Genomic DNA, 23,103 nt, shown 5'->3' with positions numbered 1-23,103 from the left:
AGTGACGCGGCAGCGCAGGGAGATCACATGGTCTCCCAGCGCCGCCCTCCCTATACACAGTGAACGGGAGCCGTGTCGCCTCGACACGGCACCCGTTCACACTAGACAGCTAGCCGGGTTGAACACGTGTTCAACCCGGCTAGCTACCCGGGTAGGATTCCCGGATCACTTGATCCGGGAATTTGCCGGGGGACCCGTTTCCACTAGGGAAAAACACGGGTAAATGCGCGCCCCCGCGCATTTACCCGTGTTTTAAGGAGCTAGTGGAAAAGGGGTATTACTAGGGCAGTTTTAAGTAAAAAAAGAAAAATGAATAATTTATCTTTATTTGTAAAAGTCTTCATTAAGGGGGTAATTCTGAGTTGATCGCAGCAGCAAGTTTGTTAGCAATTGGGCAAAACCATGTGCACTGCAGGGGGGGGCAGATATAACATGTGCAGAGAGAGTTGGATTTGGGTGGGTTATTTTGTTTCTGTGCAGGGTAAATACTGGCTGCTTTATTTTTACACTGCAATTAAGATTTCAGTTTGAACACCCCCCACCCAAATCTAACTCTCTCTGCTCATGTTATATCTGCCCCACCTGCAGTGCACATGGTTTTGCCCAACTGCTGACATATTTGCTTCTGCGATCAACTCAGAATTAGGCCAATAGGTCGACAGGGCCGTAGCATGGTTTCTGGGCAACCTAGCAAAGCTTTACCCTACCGCCCCACATACCCTCTTTCAAACATCTCACATGCAGATTTGACTTGATACATATTTATAATTTTATTATTTCTGTGTCTATTTCACATACACAAAAATGCTCGGCTTCTGGCAATACTGGTTAACACGTACGCCACAGCCGGACAAAATGAAGGCAGAGACATCATTCATTTTTGTACCAATCTCCCACCCGCGACAGCACCCTAGGCAGCTGCCTAATGGTAGCACCGACCCTGGCCACTCCATTGCTTCCCCTTTCTTTTATAACCTGGCCACCATTAGATCAGGATCTGCTGGCCTGGGTGCCAAATATGGCTAGGCCGCTTCGGCCTCTCACACTTCCTCCATCACCCGGCCTTGTGTGAGCATGAGACGCACTACAGCTTCCGTGTGACACTCAGCGACCCGGTAACAGAGCGTGCAGGGAGGCTGGGATTTGTAGTGATTTCGCCATTTTACACAGAGTTCGGTTCTGTGCGGACTATATTTCCCATCACCCCCCGGGAAATGCGCAGAACACAGTGAGACAGCTGGGAGCCGAGTCTCCAAGATGGCCACTTGGGGAAGGAGGCGCGCTGGGCTGGGTGGCAGAGATAGGTGAGCATGGTCCCCGATCAATAGAAGCGAGTCAGGGAGCAGCGTTCCCCGGCTGGGCGACTCGCTTGTTGAAACTCGTGCTCATGACGCATCGCGATTCCCTGAGGTGGACGTTGCGCCCTCTGCGCCTGCAATAAGGGCGCATTATGTGTGCTGCTGCTCAGCTGTGCCAGGCCCGAGGTCAGGGAAAGCCCGGGGGTGGGGGTCGTGGGCAACTTACACGTGTGTGACCACACCTGGGCAGGGGCAGATGGAAAGCAGCAGCCGTCCTCTTTATTGGCTTACTTAGGACAGGACTGCATACGTAAGGCGCTGCACCCCCAACATATGACCGTGCCAGAGACCGGGGAGATGCAGGAGGCCACATAGCTAGCGGTGTCCATGCCGCCCCCGGGTGTGAGCCCGGGGGCTGCGGCTGCAGGCAGGCCGGGGCTCGCTGTCTGGGTGCGGGCTGCTCAGGGGTCAGTGCTGCACTGTACATTGCCTTTGATCGTGTTCTAAGACAATAGCTGAAGACATAAAGTAGTGTTTGTGATGCAGCTATTGGTTAGGTTATTTATTGTGGAGGCATTTAATGTGCAACAATGTCAGAGTAGCGCTGACCTGTAACACGGCATATTGAAGCCAAACATATATATTTTATATGTTGACAACACACACAACGTGTTCCCCATATCCATGTTGCCATTTCTCTTGTATGATACAAGCATTTTGTTTCCTTTCCCTTCTTTCTGCTTACAGCAACAAATCACATCCAGCAAGGTAACTAAGCTTAATGTGTGTGAGAGCAGTGTAAGCAATGAGCATAAGACAAGACTAGGGGCCATATTTGTCTATATTTGCAGTTATGCCCCAATAATTTATTATTTCTTAGTATGGCAAAAAGATTAATCATTGGGGCATTGTTTTAAAAACACATTCAGAGACTGTCGCTGTGAAGTGGTGCGGACTCAGCCTTCTTACTGCGCTTGTAAGATGATTGGACTGCGAGTGTACAAGCTGCTTTTAACAGACTCTACTTTCAAACAGTTTGTGAAAGATGGCATTTGCTATTTTCAGTTCTTAGTACATTTCTTAATTCAGGGCTCTATTTACTAAGCTTTGGACTGAGATAAAGTACCAGCAAATCAGCTCCTAACTGCAATGACACATGCTGGGTTTGAAAATTGACAGAAGCTGATTGGCTGGTACTTTATCTCCATCCAAGGCTTAGTAAATAGACCACCCTGTAACTGAAACCTACTGCTTTAGCAATAGCTTACATATAGGGGATACTTATTTTTTTTTCTGGAATCCTGTTTTTGGAGAATTTCAACATAATACTGTTCATAAACATGTCCCTCTTAATATAGAAGTTGGTTTTGCTGCAGTGACAGTGGGTATACTTGTGAAAACTGAAACAGAAATATAGCTAGAGGTTTTATTTTGACAATGAAATGTTTAGTTACCCCATGTCTTCAATATTCCTCTTCCCAGAACATCAGGTGTGTGTTGCACAAGCAGGGACAGAATAAAGTTTTAAAATTACAATGTATGATTTGTTTTTATAGTTTGTAAATTCTTCAAACTTTCAGAAAAGCACATTCTTTGTGAATGGTTTCCCACTTTTACTGTGTTTCTGTGTTCAAACTCTTCTTTTCTGCAGTAGTACAGTAGTGGGTGTCCTTGTCCTGTATCATTGTTTTCTCTGACGTCCTAGTGGATGCTGGGAACTCCGTAAGGACCATGGGGAATAGATGGGCTCCGCAGGAGACTGGGCACTCTAAGAAAGAATTAGGACTACTGGTGTGCACTGGCTCCTCCCTCTATGCCCCTCCTCCAGACCTCAGTTAGAATCTGTGCCCGGATCGAGCTGGTTGCACACTAGGGGCTCTCTTGAGCTCCTAGAAAAGAAAGTATTTATTAGGTTTTTTATTTTCAGTGAGATCTGCTGGCAACAGACTCACTGCTACGAGGGACTTAGGGGAGAGAAGCGAACCTCCTGCTTGCAGCTAGCTTGGGCTTCTAGGCTACTGGACACCATTAGCTCCAGAGGGATCGAACACAGGCCCAGCCTCGGTCGTCCGGTCCCGGAGCCGCGCCGCCGTCCCCCTTGCAGAGCCAGAAGCAAGAAGAACGTCCTGGAAATCGGCGGCTGAAGACTCCGGTCTTCATTAAGGTAGTGCACAGCACTGCAGCTGAGCGCCATTGCTCCCCATGCACACCACATACTCCGGTCACTGATGGGTGCAGGGGGGGGCGCCCTGGGCTGCAATTAGATTACCTTAAAATGGCAAAAAAACACATAATATAGTCTAATAAACTATATATGTGTAAAAATCCCCTGCCATAATATTAATATAAAGAGCGGGAGAAGCCCGCCGAAAAAGGGGCGGGGCTATCTCCCTCAGCACACTGGCGCCATTTTCTCTTCACAGCTCCGCTGGAAGGACGCTCCCCAGGCTCTCCCCTGCAGTTTCCAGGCTCAATAGGGTAAAAAAGAGAGGGGGGGCACTAAATTTAGGCGCGAAACTGTGTATTATAGCTGCTATAGGGAAAATCACTTTGTGTAGTGTAAATCCCTGTTTATATAGCACTGTGGTCTGTGCTGGCATACTCTCTCTCTGTCTCCCCAAAGGACTTTGTGGGGTCCTGTCCTCAGTCAGAGCATTCCCTGTGTGTGTGTGCGGTGTGTCGGTACGGCTGTGTCGACATGTTTGATGAGGAGGCTTATGTGGAGGCGGAGCAGGTGCCGATAAATGTGATGTCACCCCCTGCGGGGTCGACACCTGAATGGATGGATATGTGGAAGGTATTAACCGACAGTGTCAACTCCTTACATAAAAGGCTGGATGACGTAACAGCCGTGGGACAGCCGGCTTCTCAGCCAGTGCCTGCCCAGGCGTCTCAAAGGCCATTGGGGGCTCAAAAACGGCCGCTACCTCAGATGGCAGACACAGATGTCGACACGGAGTCTGACTCCAGTGTCGACGAGGATGAGACATATACACAATCCACAAGGGGCATCCGTTGCATGATTACGGCAATAAAAAATGTGTTGCACATTTCTGACATTAACCCAGGTACCACTAAAAAGGGTATTATGTTTGGGGAGAAAAAGCAACCAGTGGTTTTTCCCCCATCAGATGAGTTGAATGAAGTGTGTGAAGAAGCGTGGGCTTCCCCCGATAAGAAACTAGTGATTTCTAAAAAGTTACTGATGGCGTACCCTTTCCCGCCAGAGGACAGGTTACGCTGGGAGACATCCCCGAGGGTGGATAAAGCGCTCACACGCTTGTCAAAAAAGGTGGCACTGCCGTCTCAGGATAGGGCCGCCTTAAAGGAGCCTGCGGATAGAAAGCAGGAGGCTATCCTGAAGTCTGTATATACACACTCAGGTACTATACTGAGACCTGCTATTGCTTCAGCATGGATGTGCAGTGCTGCAGCAGCGTGGTCTGATTCCCTGTCTGATAACATTGATTCCCTTGACAGGGACACTATATTGCTAACCATAGAGCATATTAAAGACGTAGTCTTATCTATGAGAGATGCACAGAGGGATATTTGCCGGCTGGCATCTAGAATAAATGCAGTGTCCATCTCTGCCAGGAGAGTATTATGGACTCGGCAGTGGACAGGTGATGCGGATTCTAAAAGGCACATGGAGGTTTTGCCTTACAAGGGTGAGGAATTGTTTGGGGATGGTCTCTCGGACCTCGTTTCCACAGCAACAGCTGGGAAGTCGACATTTCTACCTCAGGTTCCCTCACAGCCTAAGAAAGCACCGTATTATCAGGTACAGTCCTTTCGGCCTCAGAAAGGCAAGCGGGTTAAAGGCGCGTCCTTTCTGACCCAGAGGCAGGGGTAGAGGGAAAAAGCTGCACCATACAGCCAGTTCCCAAGAACAAAAATCCTCCCCTGCTTCCACTAAATCCACCGCATGACGCTGGGGCTCCACTGGTGGAGCCAGGTGCGGTGGGGGCCCGTCTCCGGAACTTCAGCGACCGGTGGGTTCGCTCACAGGTGGATCCCTGGGTTCTACAAGTGGTATCTCAGGGATACAAGCTGGAATTCGAGACGTCTCCCCCTCGCCGTTACCTCAAATCAGCCTTGCCAGCCACTCCCCCGGACAGGGAGGTAGTGCTGGCGGCAATTCACAAGCTGTACCTCCAGCAGGTGATAATAAAAGTTCCCCTCCTTCAACAGGGACGGGGTTACTATTCCACAATGTTTGTGGTACCGAAACCAGACGGTTCGGTGAGACCCATTCTAAATTTGAAATCCTTGAACACTTATATAAGGAGGTTCAAGTTCAAAATGGAATCGCTCAGGGCGGTTATTGCAAGCCTGGAAGAAGGGGATTACATGGTATCACTGGACATCAAGGATGCTTACCTGCATGTCCCCATTTACCCACCTCACCAGGTGTTCCTCCGTTTTGTGGTACAAGACTGCCATTACCAATTCCAGACGTTGCCGTTTGGTCTGTCCACGGCACCGAGGGTATTTACCAAAGTAATGGCCGAAATGATGATACTCCTTCGAAAGAAGGGAGTTATAATTATCCCATACTTGGACGATCTCCTTATAAAGGCGAGGTCCAGGGAGCAGTTGTTGGTCGGAGTAGCACTATCTCAGGAAGTGCTACAACAGCACGGCTGGATTCTGAATATTCCAAAGTCGCAGCTGGTTCCTACGACGCGTCTGCTGTTCCTGGGTATGATTCTGGACACAGAACAGATGAAGGTGTTTCTCCCGGAGGAGAAGGCCAAGGAGTTGTCAACTCTGGTCAGAGACCTCCTGAAACCAAAACAGGTGTCGGTGCATCACTGCACACGAGTCCTGGGAAAGATGATAGCTTCTTACGAGGCAATTCCATTCGGCAGATTCCATGCAAGGATCTTTCAGTGGGATCTGTTAGACAAGTGGTCCGGATCGCATCTTCAGATGCATCGGCTGATCACCCTGTCCCCGAGGGCCAGGGTGTCTCTGCTGTAGTGGCTGCAGAGTGCTCATCTTCTAGAGGGCCGCAGATTCGGCATACAGGACTGGGTCCTGGTGACCACGGATGCAAGCCTCCGAGGTTGGGGGGCAGTCACTCAGGGAAGAAACTTCCAAGGACAATGTTCGAGTCAGGAGGCTTCCCTACACATAAATATTCTGGTACTAAGGGCCATTTACAATGCCCTAAGTCAGGCAAGACCCCTGCTTCAAAACCAGCCGGTGCTGATTCAGTCAGACAACATCACGGCGGTCGCCCATGTAAACCGACAGGGCGGCACAAGAAGCAGGATGGCGATGGCAGAAGCCACAAGGATTCTCCGATGGGCGGAAAATCACGTGATAGCACTGTCAGCAGTGTTTATTCCGGGAGTCGACAACTGGGAAGCAGACTTTCTCAGCAGGCACGACCTCCACCCGGGAGAGTGGGGACTTCATCCAGAAGTCTTCCAACTGATTGTAAACCGTTGGGAAAGGCCACAGGTGGACATGATGGCGTCCCGCCTAAACAAAAAGCTAAAAAGATATTGCGCCAGGTCAAGGGACCCTCAGGCAATAGCTGTGGACGCTCTAGTGACACCGTGGGTGTACCAGTCGGTTTATGTGTTCCCTCCTCTTCCTCTCATACCAAAGGTGCTGAGGATAATAAGAAGGAGAGGAGTAAGAACTATACTCATCGTTCCGGATTGGCCAAGACGGACTTGGTACCCGGAACTGCAAGAAATGATCTCAGAGGACCCTTGGCCTCTGCCTCTCAGACAGGACCTGCTACAGCAGGGGCCCTGTCTGTTCCAAGACTTACCGCGGCTGCGTTTGACGGCATGGCGGTTGAATGCCGGATCTTGATGGAAAAGGGCATTCCGGTTGAAGTCATTCCTACGCTGATAAAAGCTAGAAAAGATGTGACAGCAAAGCATTATCACCGCATATGGCGAAAATATGTTGCTTGGTGTGAGGCTATGAAGGCCCCCACAGAAGAATTTCAGCTGGGTCGTTTTCTGCACTTCCTACAGTCAGGAGTGACTATGGGCCTAAAATTGGGTTCCATTAAAGTCCAGATTTTGGCCCTGTCTATTTTCTTTCAAAAAGAACTGGCTTCACTGCCTGAAGTTCAGACGTTTGTTAAGGGAGTGCTGCACATTCGGCCCTCTTTTGTGCCCCCGGTGGCACCTTGGGATCTCAACGTTGTGTTGGATTTCCTAAAATCACATTGGTTTGAGCCTCTTCAGACCGTGGAATTAAAATATCTCACGTGGAAAGTGGTCATGCTTTTGGCCTTGGCTTCGGCTAGGCGGGTGTCCGAATTGGCGGCTTTGTCCTGTAAAAGCCCCTATCTGATCTTCCATATGGACAGAGCAGAATTGAGGACGCGTCCCCAATTCCTCCCTAAGGTGGTATCAGCGTTTCATTTGAACCAACCTATTGTGGTGCCTGCGGCTACTGGGTACTTGGAGGCCTCCAAGTTGCTGGATGTAGTCCGGGCCCTGAAAATCTATGTTTCCAGGACGGCTAGAGTCAGACTGACTCGCTGTTTATCCTGCATGCACCCAACAAGCTGGGTGCTCCTGCTTCTAAGCAGACTATTGCTCGCTGGATCTGCTCCACGATTCAACTTGCACATTCTGCGGCTGGACTGCCGCATCCTAAATCTGTGAAGGCCCATTCCACGAGGAAGGTGGGCTCTTCTTGGGCGGCTGCCCCAGGGGTCTCGGCTTTACAACTTTGCCGAGCTGCTACCTGGTCGGGATCAAACACGTTTGCAAAATTCTATAAGTTTGATACCATGGACCTTGAGTTTGCTCATTCGGTGCTGCAGAGTCATCCGCACTCTCCCGCCCGTTTGGGAGCTTTGGTATAATCCCCATGGTCCTTACGGAGTTCCCAGCATCCACTAGGACGTCAGAGAAAATAAGAATTTACTCACCGGTAATTCTATTTCTCGTAGCCGTAGTGGATGCTGGGCGCCCATCCCAAGTGCGGATTGTCTGCAATACTTGTATATAGTTATTGCCTAACTAAAGGGTTATTGTTGAGCCATCTGTTGAGAGGCTCAGTTGTTATTCATACTGTTAACTGGGTATAGTTATCACGAGTTGTACGGTGTGATTGGTGTGGCTGGTATGAGTCTAACCCGGGATTCCAAATCCTTTCCTTGTTGTGTCAGCTCTTCCGGGCACAGTTTCCCTAACTGAGGTCTGGAGGAGGGGCATAGAGGGAGGAGCCAGTGCACACCAGTAGTCCTAATTCTTTCTTAGAGTGCCCAGTCTCCTGCGGAGCCCGTCTATTCCCCATGGTCCTTACGGAGTTCCCAGCATCCACTACGGACTACGAGAAATAGAATTACCGGTGAGTAAATTATTATTTCTCTATCGTCCTAGTGGATGCTGGGGTTCCTGAAAGGACCATGGGGAATAGCGGCTCCGCAGGAGACAGGGCACAAAAAGTAAAGCTTTTCCAGATCAGGTGGTGTGCACTGGCTCCTCCCCCTATGACCCTCCTCCAGACTCCAGTTAGATTTTTGTGCCCGGCCGAGAAGGGTGCAATTCTAGGTGGCTCTCATAAAGAGCTGCTTAGAGAAAGTTTAGCTTAGGTTTTTTATTTTACAGTGATTCCTGCTGGCAACAGGATCACTGCAACGAGGGACAGAGGGGAGAAGAAGTGAACTCACCTGCGTGCAGGATGGATTGGCTTCTTGGCTACTGGACATCAGCTCCAGAGGGACGATCACAGGTACAGCCTGGATGGTCACCGGAGCCGCGCCGCCGGCCCCCTTGCAGATGCTGAAGTAAGAAGAGGTCCAGAATCGGCGGCTGAAGACTCCTGCAGTCTTCTAAAGGTAGCGCACAGCACTGCAGCTGTGCGCCATTTTCCTCTCAGCACACTTCACACGCAGTCACTGAGGGTGCAGGGCGCTGGGGGGGGGGCGCCCTGGGAGGCAAATGAAAACCTATTAAAAGGCTAAAAATACCTCACATATAGCCCCCAGAGGCTATATGGAGATATTTAACCCCTGCCTGGATTCACAAAATAGCGGGAGACGAGCCCGCCGGAAAAGGGGCGGGGCCTATCTCCTCAGCACACGGCGCCATTTCCTCTCACAGCTCCGCTTGTCAGGACGGCTCCCAGGTCTCTCCCCTGCACTGCACTACAGAAACAGGGTAAAACAGAGAGGGGGGGCAAATTTAATGGCAATATTTTGATATATATAAAGCAGCTATAAGGGAGCACTTATTATAAGGCTATCCCTGTCATATATAGCGTTTTTTTGGTGTGTGCTGGCAGACTCTCCCTCTGTCTCCCCAAAGGGCTAGTGGGTCCTGTCTTCGTGTAGAGCATTCCCTGTGTGTCTGCTGTGTGTCGGTACGTGTGTGTCGACATGTATGAGGACGATATTGGTGTGGAGGCGGAGCAATTGCCAAATATGGGGATGTCACCTCCTAGGGGGTCGACACCAGAATGGATGCCTTTATTTGTGGAATTACGGGATAGCGTCAACTCGCTTAAGCAGTCGTTTGACGACATGAGGCGGCCGGACAATCAATTAGTGCCTGTCCAGGCGCCTCAAACACCGTCAGGGGCTGTGAAACGCCCTTTGCCTCAGTCGGTCGACACAGACCCAGACACAGGCACTGATTCCAGTGGTGACGGTGACGAATCAACCGTATTTTCCAGTAGGGCCACACGTTATATGATTTTGGCAATGAAGGAGGCGTTACATTTAGCTGATACTACAGGTACCACTAAACAGGGTATTATGTGGGGTGTGAAAAAACTACCTATAGTTTTTCCTGAATCAGAAGAATTAAATGACGTGTGTGATGAAGCGTGGGTTGCCCCTGATAAAAAGCTGATAATTTCAAAGAAATTATTGGCATTATACCCTTTCCCGCCAGAGGTTAGGGAGCGCTGGGAAACACCTCCTAGGGTGGACAAGGCGCTAACACGCTTATCTAAACAAGTGGCGTTACCCTCTCCTGAGACGGCCGCACTTAAAGATCCATCAGATAGGAGGATGGAAAATATCCAAAAAAGTATATACACACATGCAGGTGTTATACTACGACCAGCTATAGCGACTGCCTGGATGTGCAGTGCTGGGGTAGTTTGGTCAGAGTCCCTGATTGAAAATATTGATACCCTGGACAGGGACAATATTTTACTGTCGTTAGAACAAATAAAGGATGCATTTCTTTATATGCGTGATGCACAGAGGGATATCTGCACACTGGCATCACGGGTAAGTGCTATGTCCATTTCGGCCAGAAGAGCTTTATGGACGCGACAGTGGACAGGCGATGCGGATTCAAAACGGCATATGGAAGTTTTGCCGTATAAAGGGGAGGAGTTATTTGGAGTCGGTCTATCAGATTTGGTGGCCACGGCTACAGCCGGGAAATCCACCTTTCTACCTCAAGTCACTCCCCAACAGAAAAAGGCACCGACTTTTCAACCGCAGCCCTTTCGTTCCTTTAAAAATAAGAGAGCAAAGGGCTATTCATATCTGCCACGAGGCAGAGGTCGAGGGAAGAGACGGCAACAGGCAGCTCCTTCCCAGGAACAGAAGCCCTCCCCGGCTTCTACAAAAGCCTCAGCATGACGCTGGGGCTTCTCAAGCGGACTCGGGGACGGTGGGCGGTCGTCTCAAAAATTACAGCGCGCAGTGGGCTCACTCGCAGGTAGATCCCTGGATCCTGCAGATAATATCTCAGGGGTACAGGTTGGAATTAGAGACAGATCCACCTCGCCGTTTCCTGAAGTCTGCTTTACCAACGTCCCCCTCCGAAAGGGAGACGGTTTTGGAAGCCATTCACAAGCTGTACTCTCAGCAGGTGATAGTCAAGGTACCTCTTCTATAACAAGGGAAGGGGTATTATTCCACTCTATTTGTGGTACCGAAGCCGGATGGCTCGGTAAGGCCTATTCTAAATCTGAAGTCCTTGAACCTGTACATAAAGAAGTTCAAGTTCAAGATGGAGTCACTCAGAGCAGTGATAGCGAACCTGGAAGAAATTTACCCCTCACACCAGGGGTACCTCAGGTTCGTTGTACAAAACTGTCACTATCAGTTTCAGACGCTGCCGTTTGGTTTGTCCACGGCACCTCGGGTCTTTACAAAGGTAATGGCCGAGATGATGATTCTTCTTCGAAGAAAAGGCGTATTAATTATCCCATACTTGGACGATCTCCTAATAAGGGCAAGGTCCAGAGAACAGCTAGAGATGGGATTAGCACTATCTCAAGAGGTGCTAAAGCAGCACGGATGGATTCTGAATATTCCAAAATCCCAATTAATGCCGACAACTCGTCTGCTGTTCCTAGGGATGATTCTGGACACGGTTCAGAAAAAGGTTTTTCTTCCCGAGGAAAAAGCCAAGGAGTTATCCGACCTGGTCAGGAACCTCCTAAAACCAGGAAAGGTGTCTGTACATCAATGCACAAGAGTCCTGGGAAAAATGGTGGCTTCTTACGAAGCAATTCCATTCGGCAGATTCCATGCAAGAATTTTCCAAAGGGATCTGTTGGACAAATGGTCAGGGTCGCATCTTCAGATGCACCTGCGGATAACCCTGTCTCCAAGGACAAGGGTATCTCTTCTGTGGTGGTTGCAGAGGGCTCATCTATTGGAGGGCCGCAGATTCGGCATACAGGATTGGATCCTGGTGACCACGGACGCCAGCCTGAGAGGCTGGGGAGCAGTCACACAAGGAAGAAACTTCCAGGGAGTGTGGTCGAGCCTGGAAAAGTCTCTTCACATAAACATTCTGGAACCAAGAGCAATCTACAATGCTCTAAGCCAGGCGGAACCTCTGCTTCAAGGAAGACCGGTGTTGATCCAGTCGGACAACATCACGGCAGTCGCCCATGTAAACAGACAGGGCGGCACAAGAAGCAGGAGTGCAATGGCAGAAGCTGCCAGGATCCTTCGCTGGGCGGAGAATCACGTGATAGCACTGTCAGCAGTATTCATCCCGGGCGTGGACAACTGGGAAGCAGACTTCCTCAGCAGACACGATCTTCACCCGGGAGAGTGGGGACTTCATCCAGAAGTTTTCCACATGCTAATAAACCGTTGGGAAAGACCAATGGTGGACATGATGGCGTCTCGCCTCAACAAAAAACTGGACAGGTATTGCGCCAGGTCAAGAGATCCGCAGGCAATAGCTGTGGACGCGCTGGTAACACCTTGGGTGTACCAGTCGGTGTATGTGTTTCCTCCTCTGCCTCTCATACCAAAGGTATTGAGAATCATACGGCAAAGCGGAGTAAGAACGATACTAGTGGCTCCGGATTGGCCAAGAAGGTCTTGGTACCCGGAACTTCGAGAGATGGTCACGGACGATCCGTGGCCTCTACCTCTGAGAAGGGACCTGCTTCAACAGGGTCCCTGCCTCTTTCAAGACTTACCGCGGCTGCGTTTGACGGCATGGCGGTTGAACGCCAGATCCTAAAAGAAAAAGGCATTCCAGAAGAAGTCATTCCTACCTTGATTAAGGCAAGAAAGGAAGTCACCGCGAAGCATTATCACCGCATTTGGCGGAGATATGTTGCGTGGTGCGGGGATCGGAGTGCTCCGACGGAGGAATTTCAACTGGGTCGTTTCCTACATTTCCTGCAATCAGGATTGTCTATGGGTCTCAAATTGGGATCTATTAAGGTTCAAATTTCGGCCCTGTCAATATTCTTCCAAAAAGAATTGGCCTCAGTCCCTGAGGTCCAGACTTTTGTCAAAGGAGTACTGCATATACAGCCTCCTGTGGTGCCTCCGGTGGCACCGTGGGATCTAAATGTAGTTTTAGATTTTCTCAAATCCCATTGGTTTGAACCACTAAAAAATGTGGATTTGAAATATCTCACATGGAAAGTGACTATGTTACTGGCCCTGGCTTCCGCCAGGAGAGTATCTGAACTGGCGGCTTTATCTTATAAAAGCCCTTATTTAATTTTCCATTCGGATAGGGCAGAGCTGCGGACGCGTCCGCATTTTCTCCCTAAGGTGGTATCAGCGTTTCACCTGAACCAGCCTATTGTAGTGCCTGCGGCTACAAGCGACTTGGAGGACTCCAAGTTGTTGGACGTTGTCAGAGCTTTAAAAATATACGTTTCAAGGACGGCTGGAGTCAGAAAATCTGACTCGCTGTTTATACTGTATGCACCCAACAAGTTGGGTGCGCCTGCTTCTAAGCAGTCGATTGCTCGTTGGATTTGTAACACAATTCAACTTGCACATTCTGTGGCAGGCCTGCCACAGCCTAAATCTGTTAGGGCCCATTCCACAAGGAAGGTGGGCTCATCTTGGGCGGCTGCCCGAGGGGTCTCGGGATTACAACTCTGCCGAGCAGCTACGTGGTCAGGGGAGAACACGTTTGTAAAATTCTACAAATTTGATACCCTGGCAAAAGAGGACCTGGAGTTCTCTCATTCGGTGCTGCAGAGTCATCCGCACTCTCCCGCCCGTTTGGGAGCTTTGGTATAATCCCCATGGTCCTTTCAGGAACCCCAGCATCCACTAGGACGATAGAGAAAATAAGAATTTACTTACCGATAATTCTATTTCTCGGAGTCCGTAGTGGATGCTGGGCGCCCATCCCAAGTGCGGATTATCTGCAATACTTGTACATAGTTATTGTTAACTAATTCGGGTTATTGTTAGGGAGCCATCTTTCAGAGGCTCCTCTGTTATCATACTGTTAACTGGGTTTAGATCACAAGTTGTACGGTGTGATTGGTGTGGCTGGTATGAGTCTTACCCGGGATTCAAAATCCTCCCTTATTGTGTACGCTCGTCCGGGCACAGTACCTAACTGGAGTCTGGAGGAGGGTCATAGGGGGAGGAGCCAGTGCACACCACCTGATCTGGAAAAGCTTTACTTTTTGTGCCCTGTCTCCTGCGGAGCCGCTATTCCCCATGGTCCTTTCAGGAACCCCAGCATCCACTACGGACTCCGAGAAATAGAATTATCGGTAAGTAAATTCTTATTTTTCTACAGGGCTGTGGAACTTGCATATAACCAGGATAATCCATATAGCAAGCTCAACAGGTTTCTATAGACCAACTTCTCCCTTCATGAGTGCATAGTACCACTTTTTACAGAGAACGCTCTTCATAAAACCATGTTGATACTAAAATGTAGTGATGCTTTTAATGCTTCAAATTTATATCCATTTTAATTTTCTTATTCTATAAAGTGCGAGTAATGTCCTAATTGTATTTGAATATATATTACAAAGCCCCATACACACTAGGCAGTATTGTGAATAATATCGCTCAGAAAGGGCTTTGAGTGATATTGTTCACAGTATCGCCTAGTGTGTACACTCGCTAACGTTAACGATGCGTGCTCCCGTGCGTCATTAATGACCCCCTCCCTCGCCCGAACATGTACACGGATAAGGGAGGTCCTTGTCAACGACAGCATGGCCATCGTCCCATCCCGAGCCGTCGCTCCCTTTCCCGCCAGCATCGGCAAGTGTGTATGCACGAGTCCCTGGTGTCGACGGGGCTTCGGCTAGTGTGTATGCGGCTTTACAGTCTTGGCCACAATACTTACAAGGAGAAACTTGTGTATGATACACTTCTGCATGGATAGCTATGTTTAACAATGTGATTGCCAACACCATGCACTTTATGGCAGTAGCTGTCAGAAAAATGAGGTATATGCCATAGTGGGAGAACCTGCTTACTATTGGATATACTGTATGGGCCAAATGTAATAGAGTGACAGTTTCAAAAAGTGAGAGATTTGGTAAGGTTTTGCAGGGTTTTTTTTTAAAGTGGCAATCATTTTCACAGCATGATCAACCTGGTTTTGCAGTGTAAATAATTGCCACTTTAAAAAAACTGAAAAACCTTACCAAAACTCTCACTTTCTGAAACTCTCACTCTATTACATTTGGCCCGATATGTGGATTGTTAATGAAAGTATCTTCCACAAAATGGAATGTTATTAATAATAGCAATGCTGTGATTATTAATAGGCTCCTTTTAAAATTATACACCATACCAAGTGATCCTTATTTTAGTGGACAAATTCCAGGATATACACAATCATATTTGTACTATCTTTGGTGAATTATTTATAAGAAATTACCACGCTACTTTGTTTTTATTTTCTCTGACGTCCTAGTGGATGCTGGGGACTCCGTAAGGACCATGGGGAATAGCGGCTCCGCAGGAGACTGGGCACAAAAGTAAAGCTTTAGAACTACCTGGTGTGCACTGGCTCCTCCCCCTATGACCCTCCTCCAAGCCTCAGAATTTTGTGCCCGAACGAGAAGGGTGCACACTAGGTGGCTCTCCTGAGCTGCTTAGTGAAAAGTTTAGTTTTAAGTTTTTTATGTTCAGTGAGACCTGCTGGCAACAGGCTCACTGCATCGAGGGACTAAGGGGAGAAGAAGCGAACTCACCTGCGTGCAGAGTGGATTGGGCTTCTTAGGCTACTGGACATTAGCTCCAGAGGGACCGATCACAGGCCCAGCCATGGATAGGTCCCAGAGCCGCGCCGCCGGCCCCCTTACAGAGCCAGAAGACAGAAGAGGTCCGGAAAATCGGCGGCAGAAGACGTCCTGTCTTCAACAAGGTAGCGCACAGCACTGCAGCTGTGCGCCATTGCTCTCAGCACACTTCACACTCCGGTCACTGAGGGTGCAGGCTCTGGGGGGGGCGCCCTGAGACGCAATAAAAACACCTTGGATGGCAAAAAAATGCATCACATATAGCTCCTGGGCTATATGGATGAATTTAACCCCTGCCAGAATACACAGAAAAACGGGAGATAGGCTCCGCCCCCTTCTCGGCGGCCTTATCTCCTCAGCATACTGGCGCCATTTTCCCTCACAGCTCCGTTGGAGGGAAGCTCCCTGGCTCTCCCCTGCAGTCACTACACAAAGGGTTAAAAAAGAGAGGGGGGCACTAATTACGCGCAGTATTAAAAATACAGCAGCTATAAGGGGAAAAACACTTATATAAGGTTATCCCTGTATATATATATATATATATATATATATATAGCGCTCTGGTGTGTGCTGGCAAACTCTCCCTCTGTCTCCCCAAAGGGCTAGTGGGGTCCTGTCCGCTATCAGAGCATTCCCTGTGTGTGTGCTGTATGTCGGTACGTTTGTGTCGACATGTATGAGGAGAAAAATGATGTGGAGACGGAGCAGATTGCCTGTAATAGTGATGTCACCCCCTAGGGGGTCGACACCTGAGTGGATGAACTGTTGGAAGGAATTACGTGACAGTGTCAGCTCTGTATAAAAGACAGTGGTTGACATGAGACAGCCGGCTACTCAGCTTGTGCCTGTCCAGACGTCTCATAGGCCGTCAGGGGCTCTAAAGCGCCCGTTACCTCAGATGGCAGATATAGACGCCGACACGGATACTGACTCCAGTGTCGACGGTGAAGAGACAAATGTGACTTCCAGTAGGGCCACACGTTACATGATTGAGGCAATGAAAAATGTTTTACACATTTCTGATAATACGAGTACCACCAAAAAGGGGTATTATGTTCGGTGAGGAAAAACTACCTGTAGTTTTCCTGAATCTGAGAAATTAAATGAGGTGTGTGATGATGCGTGGGTTTCCCCCGATAACAACTGATAATTTCTAAAATGTTATTGGCATTATATCCTTTCCCGCCAGAGGTTAGGGTGCGTTGGGAAACACCCCCTAGGGTGGATAAAGCGCTCACACGCTTGTAAGAACAAGGGCTCTACCCTCTCCTGAGATGGCCGCCCTTAAGGATCCTGCTGATAGAAAGCAGGAGGGTATCCTAAAATGTATTTACACACATACTGGTGTTATACTGCGACCAGCAATCGCCTCAGCCTGGATGTGCAGTGCTGGGTTGGCGTGGTCGGATTCCCTGACTGAAAATATTGATACCCTAGATAGGGACAGTATATTATTGCCTATAGAGCATTTAAAAGATGCATTTCTATATATGCGTGATGCACAGCGGAATATTTGCCGACTGGCATCAAGTCTAAGTGCGTTGTCCATTTCTGCCAGTAGAGGGTTATGGACACGACAGTGGTCAGGTGATGCGGATTCCAAACGGCATTTGGAAGTATTGCCTTATTAAGGGGAGGAGTTATTTGGGGTCGGTCTTTCAGACCTGGTGGCCACGGCAACAGCTGGGAAATCCACGTTTGTACCCCAGGTCGCCTCTCAACATAAGAAGACGCCGTATTATCAGGCGCAGTCTTTTCGTGGGCAAGCGGGCAAAAGGTTCCTCATTTCTGCCCCGTGACAGAGGGAGAGGAAAAAGGCTGCAGAAATCAGCCAGTTCCCAGGAACAGAAGCCCTCTCCCGCCTCTGCCAAGCCCTCAGTATGACGCTGGGGCTTTACAAGCAGAATCAGGCACGGTGGGGGCCCGTCTCAATGAATTTCAGCGCGCAGTGGGCTCACTCGCAAGTAGACCCCTGGATCCTTCAGGTGATATCTCAGGGGTACAAATTGGAATTCGAGACGTCTCCCCCTCGCCGTTTCCTAAAGTCGGCTTTACTGATGTCTCCTTCTGACAAGATTGAGTCACTCAGAGCAGTGATTGCGAACCTGGAAGAAGGGGACTACATGATGTCTCGGGACATCAAGGATGCTTACCTTCATGTCCCAATTTACCCTTCTCACCAAGGGTACCTCAGGTTTATGGTACAGAACTGTCACTATCAGTTTCAGACGCTGCCGTATGGATGGTCCACGGCACCCCGGGTCTTTACCAAGGTAATGGCCGAAATGATGATACTCTTTCGAAGGAAGGGAATTTTAGTTATCCCTTACTTGGACGATTCCCTGATAAGGGTAAGATCCAGGGAACAGTTGGAGGTCGGTGTAGCACTATCTCAGGTAGTGTTGCGGCAGCACGATTGGATTCTCAATATTCCAAAATCGCAGCTGATTCCGACGACTCGTCGTCTGTTCCTAGGGATGATCCTGGACACAGTCCAGAAAAAGGTGTTTCTCCCGGAGGAGAAAGTCAGGGAGTTATCCGAGCTAGTCGGGAACCTCCTATAACCGAGCCAAGTCTCAGTACATCAATGAAATGGTTCTGGGAAAAATGGTGGCTTCCTACGAAGCAATCCCATTCGGCAGATTCCACGCAAGAACTTTCCAGTGGGAACTGCTGGACAAATGGTCCGGGTCGCATCTTCAGATGCATCAGCGGATAACCCTGTCACCAAGCACAAGGGTGTCTCTCCTGTGGTGGTTGCAGAGTGCTCATCTTCTAGAGGGCCGCAGATTCGACATTCAGGACTGGGTCCTGGTGACCATGGATGCCAGCCTGCGAGGCTGGGGAGCAGTCACACAGGGAAGGAATTTCCAGAGCTTATGGTCAAGCCTGGAGACATCACTTCACATAAATATCCTGAAGCTAAGGGCCATTTACAATGCTCTAAGCTCAGCAAGACCTCTGCTTCAAGGTCACCCGGAGTTGATCCATTCGGACAACATCACGGCAGTCACCCACGTAAACAGACAGGGTGACACAAGAAGCAGGAGGGCAATGGCAGAAGCTGCAAGGATTCTTCGCTGGGCGGAAAATCATGTGATAGCACTGTCAGCAAGTGGGGACTTCACCCAGAAGTCTTCCACATGTTTATAAAACTCGACAAGTATTGCGCCGGGTCAAGGGACCCTCCGGCAATAGCTGTAGACGCTCTGGTAACACAGTGGGTGTACCAGTCAGTGTATGTGTTCCCTCCTCTGCCTCTCATACCCAAGGTACTGAGAATTATAAGATGGAGAGGAGTGAGCACTATATTCGGGCTCCGGATTGGCCAAGAAGGACTTGGTAACCGGAACTTCAAGAGATGCTCACGGAGGATCCGTGGCCTCTACCTCTAAGAAGGGACCTGCTCCAGCAAGGACCCTGTCTGTTCCAAGACTTACCGCGACTGCGTTTGACGGCATGGCGGTTGAACGCCGGATCCTGAAGGAGAAAGGCATTCCGGATGAAGTCATTCCTATCCTGATCAAAGCCAGGAAAGATATAACCGCAAAACATTATCACCGCATTTGGCGAAAATATGTTGCGTGGTGCGAGGCCAGTAAGGCCCCGACGGAGGAATTTTCAACTAGGTCGATTCCTACATTTCCTGCAAACAGGAGTGTATATGGGCCTGAAATGAGGGTCCATTAAGGTTCAAATTTCGGCCCTGTCAATTTTCTTCCAAAAAGAACTAGCTTCAGTCCCTGAAGTTCAGACGTTTGTGAAAGGGGTACTGTGTATATACAGCCTCCTTTTGTGCCTCCAGTGGCACCTTGGGATCTAAATGTAGTTTTTGGGTTCCAAAAGTCACATTGGTTTGAACCACTTAAATATGTGGAGTTAAAATATCTCACATGGAAAGTGGTCATGCTGTTGGCCCTGGCCTGGGCCAGGTGCGTGTCGGAATTGGCGGCTTTATCCTGTAAAAGCCCTCATCTGATTTTCCATTCGGACAGGGCGGAATTGAGGACTTGTCCTCAGTTTCTCCCTAAGGTGGTTTTCAGCGTTTCACCTGAATCAACCTATTGTGGTGCCTGCGGCTACTAGGGACTTGGAGGACTCCAAGTTGCTAGACGTTGTCAGGGCCCTGGAAATATAGGTTTCCAGGACGGCTGGAGTCAGAAAATCTGACTCGTTGTTTATTCTGTATGCACCCAACAAGCTGGGTGCTCCTGCTTCTAAGCAGACTATTGCTCGTTGGATTTGTAGTACAATTCAGCTTGCACATTCTGTGGCAGGCCTGCCACAGACAAAATCTGTAAAAGCCCATTCCACAAGGAAGGTGGGCTCATCTTGGGCGGCTGCCCGAGGGGTCTCGGCTTTACAACTTTGCCGAGCAGCTACTTGGTCAGGAGCAAATACGTTTGTAAAATTCTACAAATTTGATACCCTGGCTGAGGAGGACCTGGAGTTCTCTCATTTGGTGCTGCAGAGTCATCCGCACTCTCCCGCCCGTTTGGGAGCTTTGGTATAATCCCCATGGTCCTTACGGAGTCCCCAGCATCCACTAGGACGTCAGAGAAAATAAGAATTTACTTACCGATAATTCTATTTCTCGTAGTCCGTAGTGGATGCTGGGCGCCCATCCCAAGTGCGGATTGTCTGCAATACTGGTACATAGTTATTGTTACCAAAAAAATCGGGTTATTGCTGTAGTGAGCCATCTTTTCTAGAGGCTCCTCTGTTATCATGCTGTTAACTGGGTTTAGATCACAAGTTATATGGTGTGGCTGGTATGAGTCTTACCCGGGATTCAAAATCCTTCCTTATTGTGTACGCTCGTCCGGGCACAGTATCCTAACTGAGGCTTGGAGGAGGGTCATAGGGGGAGGAGCCAGTGCACACCAAGTAGTTCTAAAGCTTTACTATTGTGCCCAGTCTCCTGCGGAGCCGCTATTCCCCATGGTCCTTACGGAGTCCCCAGCATCCACTACGGACTACGAGAAATAGAATTATCGGTAAGTAAATTCTTATTATAGTCTTTATTGACTACATCTAGTGCATAATTATTCTGGTGATACTATGAAAGGCTTTCATGCTAATTAATTGATCTTAAACAATATAATATAAATAGAGTCAAAATAGATATTAATAATACCCCTTTTCCACTGCCGCTAAAAACCTAGGTTACTGCCGTGATAACCCAGGAGCGGCTCAGTGGAATAGGGTTAACCCGGGTCCAGTGACATGAGAACCCAATCCTGCTAGCTTGCAGGTTTAGGGCTCGATTCAGCCCTGATTGCTGTTGTGCGAATTCCAAAGGTGGACGATTATCGATTGACTGCGTACGGATCAAAGTGTGCACGCGCAAGGCAAACTGCGAAAGAATACAGCAACTTTTCTTTTTTATCGCTAGGTGTACGCAAGTTGATTGACCGAAAGCTGGCATTTTAGATATTGACAGAAAACTGGCCATTATCTGGGAGAGTCAGGAAAAACGCAGGCGTGCCCAAGAGTTTTTAGGGAGGGTGTGTGATGTCCGCTCCGGCCCCATTCAGCCTGATTCGATCGCACCGTAGGAGTAGGTCCTAGGCTACGCACAGACTGGAAAAATAATTTGATAGTGAGTTGTGCGGATTTGTAGCTGACCGGCGGTCTCAGAAATTTTCGCAAGACGTACGCATGGGGCGGGTATTCACTCTGCTGGGGCGACGACTATCTTATTGCAAACCTCTGGAAATTGGCAGAGGAGCCATCAGGTGTGAATTACCCCCTTAGTCCTGTGAAGGACCTGGGTCGCGGTGAAGTGTAAACTGGTAAGCTAGGTCGAAGTGACCCAGCACTCGTTTCCAGCATAGTGAGAGCCGGCGAAGGAGACGATCTCAGCTCCAAACGCTGGCACTGATCACGTATGCAGTGATGTCACCGACCTGGCAATAAGCCGGGTTAAACCCAAGTTGGACTCGTATACAAAATGCATGGTGTGACCCAGCATTTCAATTTCAAAGAGGTTTAAGGGGTATATGCAATTGTTTTTGGATTCGACAGTCGAATCCCTGCCGCCGGGACCCGAATTCGACATATTAATAAAAAAATGGATTCGACAGTCCCGCTGTCGAAAAATGGACCGATTGACGAATAGTGTGCGTCCTGGATTCGACTTCATGGACGGCACAAAAGTGTTCAGTAATCTTGAAAAAAAATGCGTGGGGTCCCCTCTCCTAAGTATAACCAGCCTCGGGCTCTTTGAGCCGGTCCTGGTTGTAAAAATACGGGGGGGGAAATGACAGGGGATCCCCCGTATTTTAACAACCAGCACCGGGCTCTGCATCCGGTCCTGGTGCCAAAAATACGGGGGACAAAACACGTAGGGGTCCCCCGTATTTCTCTTACGTCCTAGAGGATGCTGGGGACTCCGTAAGGACCATGGGGAATAGACGGGCTCCGCAGGAGACATGGGCACTAAAAAAGAACTTTAGGTATGGGTGTGCACTGGCTCCTCCCTCTATGCCCCTCCTCCAGAACTCAGTTTATTACTGTGCCCAGAGGAGACTGGGTGCATTACAGGGAGCTCTCCTGAGTTTCCTGAAAATAAAGTATTTTGTTAGGTTTTTATTTTCAGGGAGCCTGCTGGCAACAGACTCCCTGCATCGAGGGACTGAGGGGAGAGAAACAGACCTACTTTAATGTTAGGCTCTGTTTCTTAGGCTACTGGACACCATTAGCTCCAGAGGGAACGGAACGCAGGTCTCACCCTCGCCGCTCGTCCCAGAGCCGCGCCGCCGTCCTCCTCGCAGAGCCGGAAGATAGAAGCCGGGTGAGTATGTGAAGAAAGATGACTTCAGAGGTGGCAGAAGACTTCAGATCTTCATAGAGGTAACGCTGTGCGCCATTGCTCCCACACAGCACACACACGGCAGTCACTGTAAGGGTGCAGGGCGCAGGGGGGGCGCCCTGGACAGCAATAAGGACCTCCAAATCTGGCTTAAATAGTGATATACAGGCTAGGCACTGTATATGAGACCCCCGCCAGTTTTTTGAAATTTTTCAGCGGGACCGAAGCCCGCCGATGAGGGGGCGGAGCTTGTTCCTCAGCACTCACCAGCGCCATTTTCTCCACAGCACACCGCTGAGAGGAAGCTACCCGGACTCTCCCCTGCTTACCACGGTAAAAGAGGGTTTTTAAGAAGGGGGGAGGCACATAATTTGGCTCAAAATAGATAACAGCGCTGTCTGGGTAAACATATTGTGTTTTTTCCCTGGGTCATTAGCGCTGGGTGTGTGCTGGCATACTCTCTCTCTGTCTCTCCAAAGGGCCTTAAGGGGGAACTGTCTTCAGATAAGAGGATCCCCTGAGTGTGTGGTGTGTCGGTACGCGTGTGTC

The 23,103-nt window shown here is 49.2% G+C and overlaps 1 protein-coding gene across 5 annotated transcripts in view; it reads left to right on the top strand.

Annotated features, from left to right (window-relative positions):
* The first annotated feature begins 651 nt into the window (after positions 1–651).
* TMEM11 (transmembrane protein 11) overlaps positions 652–23,103 on the top strand; it is a 90,482-nt gene continuing 68,030 nt past the window's right edge. Inside the window, exon 1 of one of the 5 annotated variants that reach the window (XR_010182045.1) lies at positions 652–1,115. Coding sequence is in view for 3 of the 5 variants with exons in the window: in XM_063934185.1 (XP_063790255.1) it covers positions 1,948–2,066 (119 nt within the window). In the remaining 2 variants the exon portion in view is untranslated. The other 4 variants (XR_010182044.1, XM_063934187.1, XM_063934186.1 and 1 more) reach the window with 4 other exon arrangements.

Source organism: Pseudophryne corroboree, chromosome 7, assembly GCF_028390025.1.
Source record: "Pseudophryne corroboree isolate aPseCor3 chromosome 7, aPseCor3.hap2, whole genome shotgun sequence".
NCBI classification, from domain to species: Eukaryota; Metazoa; Chordata; class Amphibia; order Anura; family Myobatrachidae; genus Pseudophryne; species Pseudophryne corroboree.
This window is presented reverse-complemented; position numbering and strand designations above follow the sequence as displayed.